The 23,392-nt window shown below is 43.3% G+C and overlaps 1 protein-coding gene across 3 annotated transcripts in view; it reads right to left on the bottom strand.

Annotated features, from left to right (window-relative positions):
• LOC126456771 (general transcription factor IIF subunit 2) overlaps positions 1–23,392 on the bottom strand; it is a 93,845-nt gene that overhangs the window by 57,608 nt on the left and 12,845 nt on the right. For all 3 annotated transcript variants that reach the window (XM_050092539.1, XM_050092540.1, XM_050092538.1), the window contains one exon: positions 19,470–19,555. In XM_050092539.1, coding sequence (XP_049948496.1) covers positions 19,470–19,544 — 75 coding nt within the window. In that variant the 5' untranslated portion in view covers positions 19,545–19,555. The remainder of the gene's footprint in view (positions 1–19,469; positions 19,556–23,392) is intronic.

Genomic DNA, 23,392 nt, shown 5'->3' with positions numbered 1-23,392 from the left:
TGCTTTGGAGAAAAGAATGCGCGATTCCTATCCTCATCCATCATTATTACCTAAACTTGCCATTATTTTGCAGGAATAATGGCGTAAGATTTCACTGAAAACCATACAGGATTCCAACATTGGAAGCTTTTTTGAATGTCCATGGGTTTTCTGCATCTTTTGAAATATAGTAATGAGTTGTGTTTTTTTGTTTGTCCACATTTCTGTCCACCATCTGTATAATATACCGGAGAGAGGGGGGGGGGGGGGGGTGGAATTGCAACGTCCTCATGTGTGCAGTAGCACCAGGGCATAACTAGTGCACAGTCTGGAGTTGTAGTGCTAGTGATTTATTTGTCATGGTCATTAGCAACCAGATGGCACTCAAGAGGCCTGTCTGCGCACTCTCTGAATCAACTCTGCAGGCAATAACTGTGCTGAAGTTTGACATGAACATCGTTTGCAACTTCATTCTAGGATACAATCGCGCCCAACCGATGAGCACATACTCCTGTTGACAATTTCAGTCATATGAACTGGGTCACACTGTGGGCCTGTGGGAAGCAGGATGAACGTATTGACAGACTGCTGCGCATTTTGGACATTATGTATCGATGGTGCGTCGCTGCTTTCAACAGTGGTCTGTGGGACATTCCCACACTCATAGGAAGACCCTGGACGTTTGCACAATACAGACATGCATCATGACCGACATGTTGTATAAGCAGCAGTGGCCAAACAAAAGTCATTCAGGGAAGAAATCTGGAGACATGCTGCACCTGCTTTGTGGCCAAGGAACAGTGGGGCTATGTGCTTGCAGTAGGTCAATATGACATATGTCACTGGCCAGGATACTACTGCCACCACGTCATCAAGCATGCTACTCTGGTATTGTGAGAGTTGAGTGGAGAGTGATGAGTACAGATTCTGTGTGTATGTGAGTGAGTGACATACACATGTATGACACAGACCTGGTGAGTGGCCTTTTCTGGGGTGCATTTGGCCACAACACACTGGTTGCACCCCAGGCTTCAAGGTGTAGGAAGCACGCATGCACACACGCACGCATGCACACGCACCTCACTTCGTTACTGTCACTCGCGCACGCCAACGTCACTAGCCCAATGCCATGGGTGGACACAAGGGAAAGCAGCTCGCAGCCGCACTTGACCTTCTCATCAATGCGATGGGGAGCAACAGCGGCCGCTGCTGACAGCCGAAGTGCACTCACTGGCAACGCAAGGATGTGCAGTGCTACAGGTGCCAGCAACTGGGGCACACTGCGAGTCATTGCAAGAACGCCGTTGCGTGCTTGAAGTGCGCGGCGGCACATGACACCTGCAGTTGCACCACGCCACGTGGGGTGGCCAGCAGCTGCGCAAACTGCGGTGGTCCGCATGCCCCCAACTCGCGTAGCTGTGACAACCTCAAGAAGTTTCGCCATCAGCCCGCCGCACCACGCCCAGTGGTGGTACCAGATGCCACAACGGCTGCCCCACCCTCCCCCCACTCTGGCGAGGGGTGTGAGACGCGCCGACCTGAAGCCGCCACTGACAACGCCACGACCGGCTTCCAAGCTGCCTTTGCGGCCAAACAGGCCGCGCTTAAGGAAGAACTCGTCGCAGTCGATTGTCAGCTCCAGCAGCTGCGTGAGGAGCTGCGAGATCTCAACAAGAAGAATGTGCCCGCTTCCCCTATGGGGCGCCCGGTGGGGGTGTACGCCGCCGCACAGACTGACTTACTGCAACAGAAGGACATGGCCACTCAATGAGACGTCGCTCCGGAACCTGTAGCAATTCAGGAAACCGGGGAGACGACCATGGACGTGGCACCGTCCTCCCCTTCCCCAACTCCCGACGGGGAGGTAAAACAGCAGGGGAAACAAGAAGAGGCTGGGAAACTACGCACAGATGTAATCCCTTTTCCGGACAGCATGAACATGGCGGACGTGCTAAAGAAGATAGCCACCATGTTACGGGATGGGCGCTACAATGCCCAAAAGAATCCATACCTCTTTGCCCAGGTGGAAGGGGAACGGAAGCCGTCGCTCCCACATAGGCCATACGAGCTACGTGGCGGGCACCGGGCAATTCTGTTTGAGTTCAACATAATCAACATGAACCCCATCTTCACGCCGTGCAACTGGGACTACATCCTAGAGGACGCAGTCGTGCGGCTGAGGAATGAGGTTCGTGACAGTGAGAGGAAGCTGTCCGCAGACCTACAGACAGCACTGCACAACGTCTCGCGTGAGACACAGAAGACCAAAAACAGCAGAGTCCACCACTAGCATGCCTGCATGCTAGTAGCCAGGACCAACACCGGACCATGAGAGGACACACCATAAAGCCAGGTCACATCATCATCGCATCGTAAGGAATAGGAGGAAAGGCTGTAATAAGCCAAAACTCCTACACTTCGGGCCAAGGCCCGTTTGTAGAGTGTCAGCGTCAAGGTGTATGGAGCTACCAGTTACAACTCCCAGTCACATTTAGTGCCAACTGCATTGCTCAAATTATCCCTGTACTACTGCCATGTCTTCGACAAGAAGGCGATGTAATTTTTCAGCAGGACAATGCACATCCTCATATGGCACACTCTGATGCAACATGCTTTTCATGACGTACAACAGCTGCCCTGGCCAGCAAGATCACTAGATCTCTCACCTATTGAACACGTATAGGACAGGATTAAGTGCAAATTTACTGGTTTCCAGAGTTTGCCAAAATCATTGTCAAATTGCGACAGAGGATACATGATGCTGATATAACTCCCACTTTGTTCTACATGATATTCTCATCCCACTAGTCAGCCACCCGAGCTGCCTATTACTGCTAGTACCCTGTTTAGAACGTTCTAATGGAAAGCAACGCTCAAAGAGCATGAGAAATGTGTTAAGGAAAGCATTATATTTATAATCTATGTTACTGGCACTATAAACATCCTGCCACTCTTGTTCATTGACGAGTTTTAAAAAACTCTCTATTGCTGTTGGGTTAACTTTTCTAGATAGTTTGTAATTAAATGTGACTTTTTTTTAGTACATAAGCCTGTTAGTGTTAAAATTTGTGCATCACGGTCTGAAAGCTCATTCACCGCTTTAATAACAGAATGTACATCCAGTAATGAAGAATGAATAAAAATGCTTACCTTGTTAGTGTCATAAAAGGGTGGCAAATTTCTGTGAAAGACTAGAACACTTTTATTGCTCCTTCATGGATGGTAAGCTTGTTTATTCCAAAGATTGTATAATTAATTTCAACAATGCACACCATACAGTGCATTGAAACTTCCTGGCAGATTAAAACTGTGTGCCGCACCGAGACCCGAGCTCGGGACCGTTGCCTTTTGCGAACAAGAGCTCTACCATCTGAGCTACCCAAGCACGACTCATGACCTGCCTTCACAGCCTTACCTCCAACAGCAACTCGCCTCCGACCTTCCAAACTTCACAGAAGCTCTCCTGAATTGATCAATGTGGCGGCTGCAATTGAAAATGGAGAAAACTGTTTCGTACTGTAATTAAATGTTTTCATTTGAAGGGTTGGACTACTGTATAAATCAAACCAGAATCAGCTGACATTCATGCACACTCTGCACCATCATTAAAGGTCATTTACTTTTGGATTAATGAATTTAAAAGCGATCAGACAAGTAGTGATGACAAAGTGTGCTCCGGACGTCCACTGAGGTCACCACAAAGGAAACCACTGACAAAATTCATGATATGGTAATGAAGACCATCAAATGAAAATTTGTGATACTGCTGAACCTGTAGTATCTCAACTGAGAGTGCGTAGTATCTTGCATGGAGAATTGGCTATGAAGAAGCTGTGTGAAGTAGGTGCCATGACTACTCACAGTCGACCAGAAGAGCATCCAGCACAACATTTCAACACAATATCTGGTGATGTTCAGTTGCAATTTGCAAGATTTTTTGTGCTGATTTGTTACTACTGATGAAACCTGTAGCCATCATTAAAAACCAGAGTGAAAGCATTAGTCAAAACAATGAACAAAGGTTGGTGAAAATGCACCAGAGGAGCAAAGGCCATTGTGCCAGCTGGTAAGGTGATGGCCACTATCTTTTTGGGACTGCCAAGGAATAATCCTCATAAATTACTTGGAAAAAGCCAGAACCATAACTCAACCCCATTATGTTTCATTTTTGGATAATTTGAAACTTGTGTTCACTGAAAAAAGATCAAGGCTGGGACGCAAGAAAGTATTCTTTCACTGGGATAATGCAACATTCCACGCATCAGTGATAACAGTGGTGAAAATGCATGAATTAAGCTTTGAACTGGTTCCTCATCCACTCTATTCACCTACTTAACCCCAAGCGGTTTCCTCCAGTTCCTGAAGTTGAAACTTTGGCTTGCTGCTAAAAAAAACTTCATCATATGAGGAAGTGCCACGTAGTTGCTATCAATGAGTATTTTGCAGAGTTTGACAGCACCTATTTTTCCGATGGGATGAAAAAGCTGAAGGATCACTGGATAAAGTGTACATCATCAAAGGAGACTATGTTGAGAAGTAAGGTAAGCTGTTTATGAAAGAACCATTTTTACTTACTTTTTTGCAGATTATCAAACCAGCCTCGTATGTTTTTAAAAAATTGCTACTTACAGCAGTAACAACAGAAGTCTTTTTACAAAACATTACTACATGGAGATTTACAATTATAAACACTACTACTTGTCATGTAGCTAACAGATACTTTCAATCCCTGAATCAAGGTATGTCTGCTTGTGTCTGTATGTGTGGATGGATATGTGCGTGTGTGCGAGTGTATACCTGTCCTTTTTTCCCCCTAAGGTAAGTCTTTCCGCTCCCGGGATTGGAATGACTCCTTACCCTCTCCCTTAAAACCCACTTCCTTTCGTCTTCCCCTCTCCTTCCCTCTTTCCTGATGAGGCAACAGTTTGTTGCGAAAGCTTGAATTTTGTGTGTATGTTTGTGTTTGTTTGTGTGTCTATCGACCTGCCAGCGCTTTTGTTCGGTAAGTCACCTCATCTTTGTTTTTATATATAATTTTTCCCACGTGGAATGTTTCCTTCCATTATATTGATATCATTAATAAGACAGACAATTAGACGTCATTTGGATGCCAATTTTCCCAATGACTTTAGAAATTATGATGGAATGTTATCTACCCCTCTGCCTTCTTTGATCTCAAGCCTTCCAAAGTTCTTTTAAACCCTGACTAATACTGGATCCCGTATCACTTTCATATCAACATCAGTTTCTTCTTCTATCATGTCGACAGATAATTCTCCCCCTCAGAGAGGCCTTCAATGTACTCTTTCCATCCATTAGCACTGTTCTCTGTGTTTAAACTGTTCAATTCCTATTGTGCTCTTGATGTTTCTGCCCTTGCTTTTAATTTCACCGAAGGTTGGGCTGACTCAGTCAGTCCTGACAATTTCTTCACATTTTCCCTGCAGCCACTTCACCATGGCTTTCTAGCACTCCATATTTATTTCATTCCTAACTGATTTATACTGCTGTGATCTTCTATTACCAAAGGATTTCTTTGTGGTTTCCTCCGCAGTACCTATGTTTGTTTTTCCAAATCTATGATTGCTGCTCTTCAACTAAACTCCCTATTGTGATATTCCTTATCGCAGTACCCACATCTTTAGTGAACTTCAAACATGTCTCGTAATTCCTCAGTACTTCAGTATCCCACTTCTACCCACACTGATTCTTCAGTACAGTTCTCCTAAACTTCAGGCTATTCTTCTCCATTACAAAATTGTGATTTTAGTCTAAATCTGCTCTTGGGTACACCTTAAAATCCAATATCTGATTTATGAATCTCTGTTTGACCAAGTAATCCAGTTGGAATCTTCCCTTGTCTCTGAGCTGTTTCCAATTATACCACCACCTCTCATGATTCTTGAGCAGATTATTCACTACTACTAGCTGAAATTTACTGCAACTCCATTAGTCTTCCTCCTCTCTCATTGCTACTATCAAGACCATTTTTGCCCAAAATCCTTTCTTCTGCTCCTTTATCTATTTCCACATTCCAATCCCCATCGCAATAAAATTTCTTCTCCCTTTATGTACTGAATTATTCATCTAATATCTTCATATACTTCCTCTCTCTCTCTTTCTCTTCATCTTCTGCTTGTGACATCAGCATGTATACCTGAACTATTGTTGTCAGCATTGGTTTGCTGTCAATTCTGACTAGAACAACCCCATCTCTGAACTGTTCACAGTATCTCTCTCTCTCTCTCTCTCTCTCTCTCTCTCTCTCTCTCTCTCTCTCTCTCTCTCTTTTTCACTACCCTACCTTCCGACTCATTAAATTCTTACTCCTGTCATGACATTTTCTATTGCTATTGATATTACCCCTATATTCACCTGATCAGACATCCTTGTCTTCTTTCCAGTTCACTTCAATGAACCCCCCCCCCCCCCCCCCCCAAATATCTAGATTGAGCCTCAATATTTTCCTTTTCATATTTTCTAGCTCCCCTACCATGTTTGAATTAATGATATTCCACATCGCAACTCACACAATGTCACTCTTTGGTTGGTTATTCCAGATTTTTTTCTTGGTCTCCTCCCCCCTTGGCAGTCCCCTCCCAGAGATTCAATCCAGAATCTCTTACCAATGGATAGATTATCATGACACTTTTTTAATTTCAATTACAATTACAGTACATGTCCCGTGGATACACCTTATTTATCTTTAATACAGCAGTTTTTTTTGCATCCTTATGCTATTGATCATTGCTGATTCTTCTACTTTCAGGGGCAGTTTCCCACCCCAAGAGCAAGAGAGTTATCTGAACCCTCCTCTGCCCTCTTTGACAAGGTCTTTGGCAGAATGAGGGTGACTTTTTATACTGGAAGCCTTAGCCCACCATTGCTGATGATTTTTACTCAAAATTTAAGGAATGGCTAGTTTTGATCCTGGAACACAGGGTATTTTGATTATATGTCAAAAGATGTTATCCCTAGACCACAATTCTGCTAGTGATATGTGAAGTGTCAATACAAATAGCTCTATTTTGGCACAAAATTCAAAAGTTCTGTACAACATTCATCAATGTTTCTCCACTGTCTCTATAGACAGCCATTCTCCATAATCTTACTGGTTCTACAGTAGTGTGCCATTACTTTGGATTTGTCACTCTATCTCTTCAATTTCATTGATGTCCTGGTATGCACAACTAACGTGGCAGCGATTCTACCCAGCCTTTCATTTTTCTGTGTGGATATGAAAAGTTCAAAAGCTTCTAACATTTTGATGTCAAGTCAATCAATTGTTTCTAATTTCCTTAGTTTTGTCTGAGATGCAGTCCTTTGTTTTGCTAGCAACTGTTTTAACAGTAACTATATTTATGATATTCTTCACGTGTTTGCAGCCAGATCATGTCGTCGTCCTGACACAATATTTCGGCGGACCAGCTGGCCACCATCTTCAGGTGAGTTAGTGCTAGTGCACTGCCTCGCCGGAACTGAATTCCAGCCACAACAACGGAAACCTTTATACACCATGAAGAGAGCACCGCGCGTGCGCGAGATGATGGGCACCGCCTCCAGGCGGCAAGTAGACATGCAGCGCGCTGATGGGAGAAGACGCAGAAACGATAAATCACAACAACACTAGTTGGAAGAATCCAATGATTGAAAAGAAGACCGCTGTTGTTTATTGTCGGACAAAATCAGATTCCATATCTTATTTAGAGGAAAATTATATTTACTTTATACCTCTGCCTTTCACATGAATTGACCTTAAAACTGCACTAGTAACACAATGGAAATCACAGATATAGGATGGATACTGCTTTGATTTGATACATCTGATAATTAGTCATGAAAGTAATCTATCATCAGAGGTATTCAGATGCAATCTAGGGCTTATCACAATGTTCAAGAAAAGACATCAATTTTACACTATTGTGCAGAGTACTCTTAGCCTTGTGCCTGAAGTCATCCGCAATTCAACATAGTTGTTGCTGTCAAAATTTTACCTGCTGCCTCTACAACTATTATATGATATTTTCCAAGATCCTTCCCCACAAAACCGAAACTATAGGTTATATAGCTGCATCGTGCACTTGGTTAGAAATACTAATTACTTGGCAAGCATTTCCCAAAGAGTTCTGCATCTGTTATGACATTCCCTTCTATGAGTACCATCCAGCAACAAGACATTCTTAGTCCTCTTTGCCAAATTCTTTCTGACACTATACCATGTACTATTAAGCTGCTTCTAAACACATTTGAGATAGCTAGACTAAAGCTACCAGATTTATAGCACATCCTACACCTTTGTGTGAGGAACATAGAACAGTGAGCCTGATATCGCATGCAGCCAAAGTCTTGTTGAGGACGCTCAACAGAAGGCTATATGGAAAGTTGAATTGCATAATAGGATATGAACAATTTGGTTTCAGGCGAGGAATGGGAACTAGAGATACCACTGGGCTAATGAGAGTGATAGGGGAGAGGTACATGGAGTAGAAAAGGAAGGTGTATGTTGTGTTCATTGATCTTGAAAAGGCTTTTGACTGTGTCAGATGGGACACACTGATGGAAATCATATGGAAACATGGAGTTGACTGGAGGGATAGACAGTTAATCAGAAATTTATACTTGAACCAGAGAGCAAGACTAACAATGGGAGGTGTGATGAGTGAAGAAATAGAACTGGGAAGAGGTGTTTGATAAGGTTGTTGTTTATCACCAACACTGTTCAATATATGTCTGGAGGAAATTATTAGTGAAAGCTTTGATGGAAGGTAAGGAGCTTATACAGGGGTCACAGAGTGGAGTGTGTAAGATTTGCAGATGACATGGTTGTGATAGAAGAGAGAGCAAGATAGATGGAACAAATGTTAGATGATCTAAACACAAAATTAGAAGAATATGGAATGAAGATTAACAAGAAGAAAATGAAAAGCATGGTAATTGGAGGAAAGGGGATAAAATGCTGTAAGAAAATAGATAGAGAGGAAATAGAGCAAGTGAATAACTTCAGTTACTTGGGGAAGTGTAATAATGGATGATATGTATTGCTCAACAGAAATTAGGAAAAGAATTGCTATGACAAAAGAAGGATTCAAGAAGAAACAGAAATTACTTTGTGGGCCACTAAACAAAGATCTGAGAAAAAGACTTACCAAATGTTACATCTGGAGCGCTGCACTATATGGTGCGGAGACCTGGACATTGAGGAAGAAGATGAAAGAAGATTGGAGGCTCTTAGAGATGTGGATATGGAGAAGAATGGAAAAAGTGGAATGGGAAGACCGAGTAAGGAATGAAGAAGTATTAAGAGGAGTTGGAGAGGAAATAAACATGCTGAAAATTATCAGAAAGAGAAAACGGAACTGGATTGGACATTGTTTGAGGAGGGACTGTTTACTGAAGGAAGGAATAGAAGGAATGGTGGAGGGTAAAAGGGGAAGAGGACAAAGAAGATATCAAATGCTGGACAATATAAAAGGAGACAAATATTCAGAAATGAAAAGACTAGCCATGGACAGACAAAAGTGGAAGAGGCTTAACCCATGACAAGACCTGCCATAAGGCAGAATACCATACTACTACTACTACTACTACTACTACTACTACAACTTTTCACCAATTTGGAAGACTGGCTAATTCTGATGTAGCCCTAAGATTACTAGTCCAAACTGCAGCTTGCAATTGTGGTAACTGTTTTGTGATATTGCCAAATCAGCTTGAAGTTTCAATATTGGCTGTTCGTTTTCCAGCACTGCATACAAATAGTGATAATCACTTCAACTCCAGAAATGACTAGTATCCTTTCTAATGAAGGTAGTATTACAACATCCCAACATCCAACATGAAAACAATGCTGATGCTCCTCATACCGAAGAAAAGTAGATTGAGGAAAAGACTAGTAGGTGCACTGGTGGGATAGAGTGCCTATGTAGTGCTGGAGTACAAGCAGGGAAGGTGATTTTTCTATTTCAGAAGAAGGACTCCATCCAAAAGCTTAAATATTTCGACAGCCTTTTTCTCTATGTGGTGAGTAGCAATCTATGCTTTCCAAATTACTGTTATTCCATCCTGGACTTCCCATTTTTCGAGATAAATAGTATACACTTTACCTGACAATTTACTAAAAGGAATTATTTCACACTGCTGAAGTGACTCCAAAGAAGTAATTATATTGCTCCTTTTTGTATCATGTTGTGGTGTTGTCATGATGTGTGTTGATTACTGTCATTTCTCCCACACCTATCTCCACCAAATATGCAGAACTTCTCATTACTGTCTGAGATTATATATATATGCCTATTGCGGCTCAGCATCTCCGCTATATAGTGAGTAGCAACTTTCCTTCTCTTGTATTGTATAGCCGTCTAGTAATAAAGATCATCATCTGTCTTACTATTCTTATGTAAATAGGCACATGGATAAATACCATTCCTTTTTCTGTCTATATTAGGCATTTACACAATCTTTTTTTGAGGCACATGAACTAACTGCGGTGAATAACTGAAAAATGGTCAATGCCACATAGACTGACGGACATTCAACAGAAGACAATACATCATCTTGAGCGTCACTTAATACTCAAAATGTTTCATTTTGTTATAACATCCAGAGTTTATTGGGAAGTACGCACAATGGAAAATCCAAGATGGAATAACAACAATATTATGGAAAGAGAAGATTGTGACACACGATATAGAGGAGACGTTTGCTTGCAGACAGGCACAATAAATAAGAGCTCTTGGCCAAAAGGAGTCTGGTCTCAGTAGTCAGTGGCAGTGGTCGTGTGTGGCTGAAAGTTCACATTTATAGCAGTCTTTTTGTTGTGCCTGTCTGTGACAAGTAATTCATCACTTAGCACATTACACATCACTTGCTACCACCCGAGCAATTATTGTCAATTATTGTATGGTTAGCTCTCTATGATTTCACAGACAGACAAACGTGAGTGCTACAAATAACCTTCCTTAGCAAAACAGTGCAGCTACTCAACATCAATACTCATGCTAAGCCACCCTGTTGCATGATACTAAACATGTGAGAGCATTAGATAATGATAATGTCTGAATATTTAGTCTCAGCCACACTTATTCAACCATAAACATGAAGGATGAATACAAATTGCACGGTAATGTTACTTAAATGATGTGGGCAAACTGGCAAGAAATACAAGTGTGACTTTCTGTAGGACCAACATGCATACATTCCATGACCACTCATCTCTTCAGACACACTGTGTTAGTGTTGTTGTCTTCAGTCTGAATGTGCAGCTCTCCCCACCAGCTGACTAGTTGGTTGACTTAAATTTATCAAATGAGAATCATTTACAAAATTTCAAATAACACCTCAGGAAGTACAAATATTAACATTCTACACTTATGAAATTTACATTTATAATGGAAGGAGTGTACGAAAACACTCAATTTTTGGTTGGTTGGTTTAAAGGAGGGGAAAAAGGCCCAAATTGCTAGGTCATCAGTCCTGTGTTCCGAATAAAACACTGTCACAAGGGTGAGAATAAAACAAGCTAAACTGACAACACAAAACGGAGAGAAAGGAAAAACCACAAGCATGACGGAAGGGCAACAAACATTTAAATGGACAAAAGGGGAGAAGAAAACCACACAAATGCAAGAAACAGGTAGAAGAGATTAAAACGACAAAACAGATTACCACGGCTGGCTGACCATGAGAATAAAAAGGAGAAGCCAGCCACTCTGCAACACGTTAAAACCTCCACCCTAAAAGCACTAGGGTGGAGGATACATAGGGACAAAAGACATGTGCTAAAACTTAGATAAAATGATAAAACCAACCCTCATAAATAAAACTTAAAACTAAATCAGCTGATGAGGTGTTGTCAGATGAAATTAACGGCAACGAGTCTGGTAACTGAAGATTTCGTTATAGGGCAGTCAAAGTGGGACAGTGCAACAGAATATGGTCCACTGTCAACCAGGCACTGCACCAACACTGAGGCAGGACTTCACGGCATAGGAGGTAGCCATGTGTCACCCAAGTGTGGTTAATGCGGAGCCAGCAGAGAACCAGAGTCCCTGCGAGAGACCCAGATGGACTGCCACATATTCGTAGTCTCCTTAATGGCACGCAGTGTGTTGTGTGTACTGAGACTATGCCATTCTGTCTCCCAAAGCTGAAAAACCTGGTGGCGTAAAAACGAACACAGGTCAGTTATTAGCCAGCATGTCAGCAAGTTCGTTGCCTGGGATTCCAATGTTTCCTGGGGTCCATATAAACACCACTGAACGAATGGACTGTTCCAGGCACAGATGGACTCCTGGATGGTCGCTACCAAAGGATGATGAGGGTAGCACTGGTCGATAGCTGGTAGGCTGCTCAAGGAGTCATTACACAGAAGAAACGACTCCCCAGGGCACGAACAGATGTGCTCAAGAGCACGAGATACAGCCACCAGCTCTGCAGTGAAAACATTGCAGCCGCTGGGCAAGCAATACCGTTCAGTATGTCCTCCATGGAAATAAGCGAAGCCAACATGATCATCAGCCATTGGTGTAAACCACATAACTGGCGAGCAGTAGTGCATGCCTGACCTGCAATGGAGAGATTCCAGCCTCTGCCAGGATGCTGGTCACCGGACGCATCCTAAAAGCTGCCGTCGCTTGTCGAACGCTGCAGTGATGCACTGCGTCGAGTAAGCACAAAACTGAGGGCACCGCCTAACCACAAACAAGACTCCCGTAGTCAAGGTAGGATTGAACAAGGGCTCTGTAGAGCTGCAGCAGTGTAGAGTGATCTGCACCCCACTTGGTGTTGCTCAGGCAGTGGAGGGCACTGAGGGGCTGCCAGCACTTCCACTTAAGCTGACGAAGGTGACGAAGCCAGGTCAATCAGGTGTCGAAAACCAGTACTAAAAATCAATATGTCTCCACTGCAGTGAGGGGATCATCACACGGTAAAGTTCTGGTTCTGGATGAATGGTACGATGCCGACTGAAGTGTATGACACACGATTTTGTGGCCGAAAATGGGAAGCCGTGGGCTAGAGCCCACGACTGCGCCTTGCGGATGGCTCCCTGTAGACGTCACTCAGCAACACCAGTACTGGTGGAGCAGCACGAAATGCAGAAGTCGTCTGCATACAGAGAACGTGAGACGGATGGCCCTACAGCTGCTGCTACACTGTTAATGGCCACTAAAAATAGAGATACACTCAATACAGAGCCCTGCGGGACCCCATTCTCCTGGATATGGGGGGACCTATGGGAGGCACCAACTTGAACATGAAAAGTACGAAGCGACAGGAAATTCTGGATAAAAATTGGGAGTGGGCCTCAGAGAACCCACTCATGTAATGTGGCAAGGATATGATGTCACCAGGTGGTGTCATACGGTTTTCGTAAATCAAAAAAGACAGCAACAAGGTGTTGACATCTGGAAAAGGCTGTTCAGATGGCAGACTCGAGGGACACAAGATTACCGTATTTACTCGAATCTAAGCCGCACTTTTTTCCGGTTTTTGTAATCCAAAAAACTGCCTGCGGCTTAGAATCGAGTGCAATGTAAGCGGAAGTTCTGAAAAATGTTGGTAGGTGCCGCCACAACTAACTTCTGCCGTCGAATATATGTAGCGCTACACAGGCATGCTTTGCAGGCACATAGATAAATACTGGGTCCAAAACCTCTGTGTCAGTAAACAAATTTTAAAAAAAAGGTGGATGACGAGCTTTGTTTCTCTGCCCCGAGTTTCGACCACTGCATTTTCATACATTATTCAACGAAGTAAATACAAATTCCATATTGTTTATCTTCGAATGTAGCAGCCTACATACTACGAAAATCTGGCTGGCAAGACTGTTTGGGATGTTTGTCAATATATCCAACTCTACGTTCTGAATTTTTTCCTACCTGTGACAAGAGATGGTTGCTGATAGGAACTTTTATGAATTGTGAATCACATGCAGTATTCTCTTCACCATAAGAATAATACGAATGTAAACATTTTGCCATGTATTCCTACGTGTTTCCTGCTATCTCATTTAAATCCTGTCTTCCTAATAAACTACAAAACTAGAGTGAGACAACAGCAAACACGGAAGAATATACATATCACGTCATGTTTATATTCGTATTATTCCTATGCTGAATAGTGATACAGTCAGAAATGAAGCACGGCAACTGACTAGATTTTTAAACCTAAGATGACTAATTTCTGTGCAGAATGCACTGTACTAAAGAGGCGACTGCACAAATTTTCAAACAGAAAAATTTTCGCTAAACTTTCGTTGAGAACATCTATCATATGCAGTCTATTATTTGGTTCTTGTTGATAATTATCAAAGAAAGCGGCAGTGTAAGTAACAACAAATAGCAGTCTCTTGCCATTGTTTCGCTAATGAGATGATTCATATCTCTTTTTTTTTTTAATTGTAAGCGGCGGTAGCGTGCACCAAAGCAAGCCACGCTGCAAGCGGCGTCAGGCCTTAAACAGGCATTATCAGAATGCGACAAACAATGCATGGCACAGTACAATAATGCATTTTGAGCTTAGAGTGACGGAAACACCTATAACAAAAAGAACGACACTTATCAGATCAAAGAACAATAACCAATCAATTCAAACCAGACGAAGCACGTGAAAAAGGCTCTCTAGTATAAATACGGACGGAGCGCCTGACGCATAGCAATGACTACGTGGTAAAGCTAAACTGCTAAGATTACCACACGCACCAAACTACTGTAGCTGTATCGTCATTCATTCGACCTAAATTGTCTCATATTACAATGGACCAACTTTGTTTCGGGTTTGGAGGTGCGGTCTAAAACGTTTCTCCCCCTTGAATTTTGAGTCTCAAATTTCAGGTGCGGCTTAGATTCGGGTAAATACGGTATCAGTGGTAGAACAACCCAGGCAAAAACCGCCCTGGCATAGAGTCAGTAGGCCAAGTGACTCCACGACCCAGCCCAACCACCGACACATCATATGTTCAAGCAGCTTACAAAGAAAGTTGGTGAGGCTGATGGGCCAATAGCTATCCACATCAAGTGGGTTTTTGCCGGTTTTGAGCACTGGTATGATGGTGCTCTACCCGCCAGTGCAATGGAAAGACGCCATTGCACCAGACCTGGTTGACGATCACGAGGAGATGTCGTTTGTAGTCAGACGAGATATGTTTAATCACCTGACTGTGGAACTGATCTGGTCCAGGAGCTGTGTCAGGGCAACATGCCAGGGGCACTGAGGAGCTCCCACTCTGCAAATGGGGCGTTAAAGGGTTCACTGAGGCGTGTAGTCAACGAGAGGACTTTCCTTTCCCTCCCACTATTTGAGAGTGCAAAAGGCTGCAATTCTCCGATGCAGAGGCGTGAGCATAGTGCTCAGCAATTGCATTTGCGTCAGTAGATAACACACCATTTATGTTAACACTGGGAACACCTGTTGGGGTCTGATACCCAAAAACTCGTTTGATCTTTTAAGGTGACGTATGGCACCCAATGGTAGAGACATATCTCTCCCAGCACTCCTGTTACCGTCTTTTGATGAGCTGGCGAACGTGGGCACGGACCCATTTAAAGGCTATGAGGTGCTCCAGAGAAGGGTGCTGCTTATGCTGGGGGCACCCTAAAGAACAAGGGATCATGTTTTCCGCCACAGAAATGATCGTTGTAGTTACCTGCTCAACCATCACATCGATGTTACCATGTGGGGGATATTCAATGGTGACAGCAGAGGTGAAAGCGTCTCTGTCTGCGTTGTTTGAAGCCCATCTGAGCAGGCATCCATGGGCCTGATGCTGGAGCAGTGACAGAAAAATGGGGAAATGATCACTACCACACAGATTGTCAGGTGCGCTCCAGCGAACAGATGGGAGAAGGCCAAGACTGAAAACCAAGAGATCAATGGCTGAATATGTGCCACTCTGAAATGTGTGGTGGTACCTGTACTTAAGAGGCAGAGATCGAGTTGTGACAATAAATTTCAACATCTCTGCCTCAGCCAGTAAGCACGGTGCCACCCCACAAGGGGTTCTGAGCGTTAAAGCAGGAAAGGTTTAGGGAGTTGATCAATCAGTGCAGCCAATGCGTTCAGGGGTACTGCAACATTTGGAGGAAGATATACATTGCAGACAGTTATTTCCTACGTCATTCTTATCCTGACAGCCACTGCTTCAAGAGGTGTTTGAAGGGGCACAGGTTCACTACATATCGAGTTCAGGACATAAACGCAAACTCCACCTGACACTTCTATTATATTCATTATGGCTCTTGTGATATCCCCTGTAGCCATGAAGGGCAGGGGTCCACATTGCCGGGAACCACGTTTCCTGGAGGCCAATGCAGAAAGCAGGTGTAAAGCTTAACAGCTGCCGTAGCTCGGCCAGGTGGTGGAAAAAACTGCCGCAATTCCTGCTGCTTTAGGACATTTCAACCACTGGCAGGTGTCATCATTCCCACTAGCAGAAACCGGGGAAGGGAGTGACCCAAGTGACCCCTTCCTAGTGAGACGGTCCCCAATGATTGGGGAGGGGGGGACAGTGCTCCCGAGGTAGGTGGTGTGGGAGCAACTGGGAGGGAAGTGTCCCCACCATCAAGGGGGCAGGTGTAGTCTTCCGGCTCTGAGAGCCGACTGGAACTTGTGGAACTGATGGGGCTGCATCTGTTCTTGTAGCAGCGACACAAGAATAGGTCATAGCCATAGGATGTAGGTGCTCAAATTTCCTCTTGGCCTCAGTGGAGGTCAGTCGGTCCAGGGTCTTGTATTTCATGATTTTCCTTTCTCGCAGTAAAATCCTGCAGTCTGGTGAGCAAGGGGGACAACGCTCTCCGCAGTCGACACAGATGGAAAGCAGGGCACATGGAGTATTGGGATGGGATGGACGCCCACAATCTCGACATGTGATGCTAGAAGTACAGCAGGAAGACATATGCCTGAACTTCCAAAACCTAAATCATCGCATTGGGGGAGGGATATATGGCTTGACATATAGACCATCACCTTGACCTTCTTGGGTAATGTGTCACCCTCGAAGGCCAAGATAAAAGCACCGGTGGCAACCTGATTATACCTTGGACCCCGATGGACGCGCCGGATGAAATGAACTCCTCATCGCTCTAAGCTGGCGCACAACTCGTCGCCAGACTGCAAAAAAAGGTCCCTGTGGAATATAGTACCTTGGACAATATTTAAGCTCTTATGAGACAAGACTGTAATGGAAACATCCCCCAACTTGTCACAAGTGAGTAGTGACCATGACTGGGCAGAGGGTGCTGTTTTCATCAATACTGACCTTGACAGCATTTTGGACAAGCCCTCCATCTCCCCAAACTTGTCCTCTAAATGCCCTACAAAAACGAAGGCTTCATAGAGACAAAGGATTCCCCATCAACTCTCATACATACAAGGTACCGGGGCAAATAAGGTTTGCTGCCATCCTTCGCCTGGTGTTTCTCCCATGGTGTGGCCAGGGAGGGGAACGATTTTGGGGTCGTACTTCTGTGCATTGAATTGAGCTCATGATCTCTTAGAGGCTGCTGGTGTTTCACCACCAGCAAGAGATGATGGACTATGCTTCATTGCGTGTCATCCACCCTGATGCCACCCACTCTGACCAGAGGCCCTGCCCATGGGCGCCACCCAGTCGCAGCGTGGGACACCTGGCAGAATGGCCCTTGCAGGAGTCCTGATGCCCCAGGGAGATTGGCATCTACTGCTTGGTATACATGGGAAGTTAACGGCGCAGGCATCAGCAGAGCAATCCCTGTATAGTCAGGGGGCTACAACCAACAAGGTACATGGTGGCCCCACCTCAACAGTCTAGCTACTGTGCTGGATATGAGGTGCAAAGAGTTCCATGGTCACGACAGTGCAGAAAACAACACTGCATAGAGGGTGGAGGAAATTGCACCCAGGAAGGTGTCCTCGCTCAAGTGATGGAGGATGAGCGGGACTGCAATGCCACGACGAGAAAGTGGGCTAAAGATCTCAATGCACAATGGACACGATGCACCATGTAAGGCCCCCTTCCCCAGTTGGCTCTCTCTTTGGGAAAATTTTGAAAAAAAAAAGTCAAATCCTACAGGGGGGTCATCACAAAGGCCAAAAGGTGTGAGACTCCTTTTAGTCGCCTCTTACAACAGGCAGGAATACCTTGGGCCTATTCTAACCCCCAGGCCCGCAGGGGGCTCAACTTTTGGGCTTTGGATAGTCGACAGGCACATAAACAACATCGAAATAATAAATATCCATGGGTGTGCTGCCGGTCTATAGTGTCCAACGGGCACTATAGACCGGCAGCATACCCGTGGATATTTTGATTATCAAATACGCCAGGAGAAACTCAAGAATCACATCGAAATAATTGCAAACCTTTCATATGATGTCCTCCTTCAAAGCTACTAAATACACAGTTACATTGTCTCAGCAGACTACACTATCCCAGCACACTGCTGTGCCATTATTGGGCCTTGATGAAGGAAACTATCCATCAGTAGTGAGGCCATCGAGTATTTGTCACGTCAAATGTACAGAGAGAGATTAGCTACACTCGCTTCATTGGTTGTAGTGCATCCACGACTGAAATCAACAACTATGATATATTTGAATAAATCCAATGAACATGATACTGTAGAAACTTTATTTACAACACCCTGCTCCCACAGACCATTGAAATTAAGTCCTCAAAGAGTATTCTACCTTATGTTCACATTCTGATCTTTTACCTCTAACATTCATTCATTCAATTGGACTGCAATGTTCCAGTGGACACCGATATGCATTTTTTATAACACTGTAAAATAGACACAATGCCAGCAATTCATTTCTTGTGCATTTGTGATTTAGTTCATCTTATACTATCTCTGCAGTTTTTGTACTACAAATTTCAGCTTAGTGTCACTGTAATTCACTCATTCCTAACATTAAGAAGAAAAACAACTGATATTTTTGATATGGGTAATTTGTCAAATTTTGGCACTTGTTTCTACAAATTATTTTAAAGAAACAGTGTGCGTGGGGGGACTTAGCTCGGACTTAAATGTGACTGGAACTTTCGACTCTTAGTTTAGTGATGCAAAATACTGCAGACAGGAATTTCTACCCACACTTGTACTTCCGCAGCATTTCATCCCCTTTTCCTGTTAGAAGGTGACAAGTGCACTACGTTTTGTCAAATTAGCTCCAGAAATTCCAGAAGTGCCAACTCCCCCGCATTACTCTTAGGCATATAGTGTTGTTCTTACATCCAGTTACTTTTTCCTGTGTACTAAGTCATAGGAGTACCAAGTTTGGAGAAAACAGCTCCAGGCATTATTTAAGTGTAACTGTAAAATGATACTACAAACTAGAAAGGTATTAAATGTGAAAGACAAAAGAACTAAGCTCTTTAGACGAGATATTTCCAAAATATCACTGACAAAATTTCCTGAATGTACATCATATTTAATTTCAGTATTTCCCCATTTCAATCATTGATGCTAGAATTAAAACCCAGCTCCAACAAACATTTCTGCAGACATACACACCTTGACTAGCCATACAGCTCTATTTGCATTTGACAGGTCCAGATCCTTATCAGAGTGGGATGAGACTGTGCTCATGCTGACTCGTACTGCAAACACAAGGGACATTAAATTAGTATGTACATATGGACACAAATCTCTGCAATTGATTTCTTGTGAAATGAAAAAAAAAACCACACACACACGCACACATACACACAAATTAAAAGAAATCACTGACTAACTACAAACAATGATTCTATATATACAAATCCATGTAAAATAGAATGCGCAATTAACACACGGTCATCAGCTACCTTACCCCAGTACTAAAGTTGCCTACTGCCCTTTCTTGTTCTGTGATATTTATATTTATCATGGCCCTAATAAGTTGAGTTTCAGGCATCAGCCATACCCCTTAGAGTTAAGAAGGGCCAATGAAAACATTTAATTGTTCATTGGAAGCTTAAGCTGTTAAGCCCTCTGCTAAAGCGCTTACTTACTTCCAGGATTAAGAAAGTGATTGTGGTCTTAGTTTCAGGGAACCTGCAACAGCATGTTGTACGTTTGGCCTGGGTTCAAGTCTCACCACCTGAGCTTGCAGGGTAACTTCTAGAGAGGTCGGCCATGATCCAGAGCTCCATCAGGACCGAGAGGGCATTCGCTTCCTGTTATCATACAGCTGACAATGGGCGTTGAACATTCAGCAGAGCTTGATTTTTAATTGTTGAAACCCATTTAAAGAAATTAAAAAGATTGATTGCATTCTAACCTCGACATTTAATAATCCAGCCCTCCAGTCCTACAATATCAGGACAAAAACTGTTAGTACAGAGTGTGGTTTAGGTGTGTAGGAGCCGAGGCTGGACTGCTGTTGATTTGTTAATTATTTTGCAATTGTTTCAGACTGAGCAGATGAGCTGTACAATTATTTTGCAATTGTTTCAGACTGAGCAGATGAGCTGTACAAGACCCACACCTGTCAAGGCACGAGGAACTAAAATATGAAGTCCATATTCGAGGAAGCGAGGGTGAAGGTATGGTGCAGGAGCTGCTTGGCACACTCAAGAATTTGGGGGAAGTGCCTGTTTCTGTTTCATTCTGTGGTAGTGAAATGGTAAGTGACACGCTACTGTCTATTAAAGAAGCAGTCACCAATTTGCAAGCAGTTAAGAGATCTTTTCTGTATCAGTAAACCATCACTGGCCAGCAGCGGAGATTAAGGACCAAAACAGGTGGAAAATTCTTGGAAAATTAGGAGAGCAGAGAAAATGCTGAGCCAGTTGGAGCAATTGCAAGATGACCTGAGTGAATTTTTGCAGTAGGTGGAGTTGGGTAATGGTGGTGGTGTGGAAGATGGAGAAGTGCAGGGTCAATGGAATTCAGGGTTAGTGATTGGTGGGAATAAGGGGGCAATAGTACTTGGTAAACTGCCCCATCCTTTGCAGAATTTTATGAGTGCTATTGGTATGATGTGTGATAGTTACATTGATAATGTAGTTAAGTTTTTGTATATGCCAGTTGATTTGCAAGAGAAAGCTGGATTGTCTGGAATTGCAGATACTGAATTAATTGTTTAAATCACATCACAGGTGGAGTGTGGTTTCATATCTTATGTGCAAAGGGCTGTAGATCGTGGGGAGGGATTTAGCTAACTCCATAGTCAAATTGTAGTGGAGATGATATCCGAACTTGCCTTCCAAGGGTTGGTGTATGTACATTACAGTAGACACCAGACACCCTAAGAAATGATAGGTGACTATATATGGAGAGTAAAATGAAGTGTTCAGGCACTGGGGTTGAGCTATGCTGAAAAACAAGTGGTACGCCATGGACTAAGACTGGATGGTAGGTTGCGAGTGGTACTGTGTCAAGCACCACACAACTGTCAACAGTTGAGGGAACTATCATGTCAGGTTTAGGGAATAATGTATAAGGCCAAAAGAAGGCAGGTTAATCTCCAGGTGTGGTGCAACCAGGAGGTTGGAATAAGGCAAAATAATCGTTACAGAAGTCAGATTAAATATTTTAGATGCAGAAAGAGGGATCGCATATAGAGGTTTTGTGATCAGAATAGAGATCTGACAATTAAGGAAGTGGCGGCAGAGGAGAGTTACCAGCAAATACCATATAGCTGCAATATTGGAACCAAGGGTAGGGACCTTCCCATTTGTGTGTTGGTATGTTCACAAGGAACCCATCTGTGGATTACTGGATTCTGGAAGTGCCATTACAGCCACTGATAGCTGGTGGATGGAAAAGAACCAATCACATTTTAAATTTCCAACAATAAAATCTGCTGGAGGATGGTATACTGTGGCTAACAAATCACAGGTTGAAGTTATAGGATCGGTCACGATAAAATTGTGGACTGATAACTTCACGTGGAAAGTACTGGTTAGGACTGTGGATAATCTTACAACAAGCCTGGTACTAGGATCTGATTTCATTGTCAAGGTCAGCCTCATGCCCAAGTTGTCCGATTAGTATTTTCAGTTTAGTTTGAAAAAAAAGAAGAAGAAGAAGAAGAAGAAGAAGAAGAAGAAGAAGTTGTCAACATCAGGGTGCGAAACACCAAGGGAAGGTACAGGGAAGGAAATGGTAGTTGCTGCCAGGGGTATAGTTGTGTAAAATGATAGAACAGTTTCATGGGAGATTGGCACTTACTCATTTGATGAAACATAAAACTGAGGTAAGTGATGACGTACCTGCACGGAGATCGCCTTATAGATTGTCTCCTCCTCGCATGAAACAGCTAAAGCTCACAGTAGAGAAGATGTTCCTACAGGAGGTTATCCAACCATCCTCTGTGCCTTATTCTTCCCTTATATTCATGGTTACGAAGCCGCAAGGAGGAATTCAGCCTGTTGTTGACTACCATGAACTTAATAAGAAGATAATTTTGCATTTGGTACCATTATCCCATCTCCACTCCTGTTTCGCATAGTTTAAGGGAGCTAAGATTTTCAGCACTCTAGATTTAGATCAGGCATACTACCAAATATACCTTGAAGAGACGTCTAAAGCATTAACTGCATTTAGTACAGATTGGAACTTACATTAATTTAACCGTGTTTTGTTTGGCCTTTCAACAGGTGCTGCAGTATTGTCACATCTTCCTGGATCGAGTCTTTGAGGGGATTAAATTTGAGATCTTGTATCATCACTTAGATTATGCGGTACTTTATAGTGTATCTATGGAAGATCATTTCTGAGACTTTGAGATAGTGTTCGATCAATCCTGACAAGGTGAGGTTTGGTTGCCCCTTGATACAGTTCCTTGGACACATGGTATCTGCAGAGGGGCTCACTATAGATAGTGAAAGAGTCAGATGATTTCCTACGCCCTGTAATGTGAAGCACATGGCAAAATTTATAGGTACGCCCAGTTTTTTTAGCAAGTTCATTCCTGGATTTTCCCAAAGGGCAGCCCCCTTCAATGTTTTGAGGAAGAAAGCAGTGAAATTTCAGTGGGGTGAGTGTCAAGATGCTGCTTTCCTCAATATCAAATAAGCCGTGGTGATGACACTGGTGTTAGCAATGCTGGATTTTGATAAGATTTTTATTGTTAAGACTGATGCACCACAGACAAGTATAGGGGCCGCTGTCCTACAAGAAGATGGTGAAGGGCATTGTCCAGTTGCCTTTGTTTCAAATTCACTTAATCACTTTGAGCAGCAGTATTCTGTTTATGTGCTTGAAGCATTAGCAGTCTTATTTGCTCTGGAAAAATTTAAGCTGTATTTGGTGCACCAGACATTTGAACTTGTGACTGACAATCAGGCCCTTAGTTGGGTGCTGGGGCGCCCTAGAAGAACTGGACGGATTGCTTGAAAATAAAAACGAGTATCAGCTTTTCAGCTCAGGATAACACACTTCGAGGGCATTGACAACATGGGCACAGACGCCTTAAATCAAATGTTTGATTATCAGGACCAGGATGAACA

This window comes from Schistocerca serialis, chromosome 2, assembly GCF_023864345.2.
Source record: "Schistocerca serialis cubense isolate TAMUIC-IGC-003099 chromosome 2, iqSchSeri2.2, whole genome shotgun sequence".
NCBI lineage: Eukaryota > Metazoa > Arthropoda > Insecta > Orthoptera > Acrididae > Schistocerca > Schistocerca serialis.
This window is presented reverse-complemented; position numbering and strand designations above follow the sequence as displayed.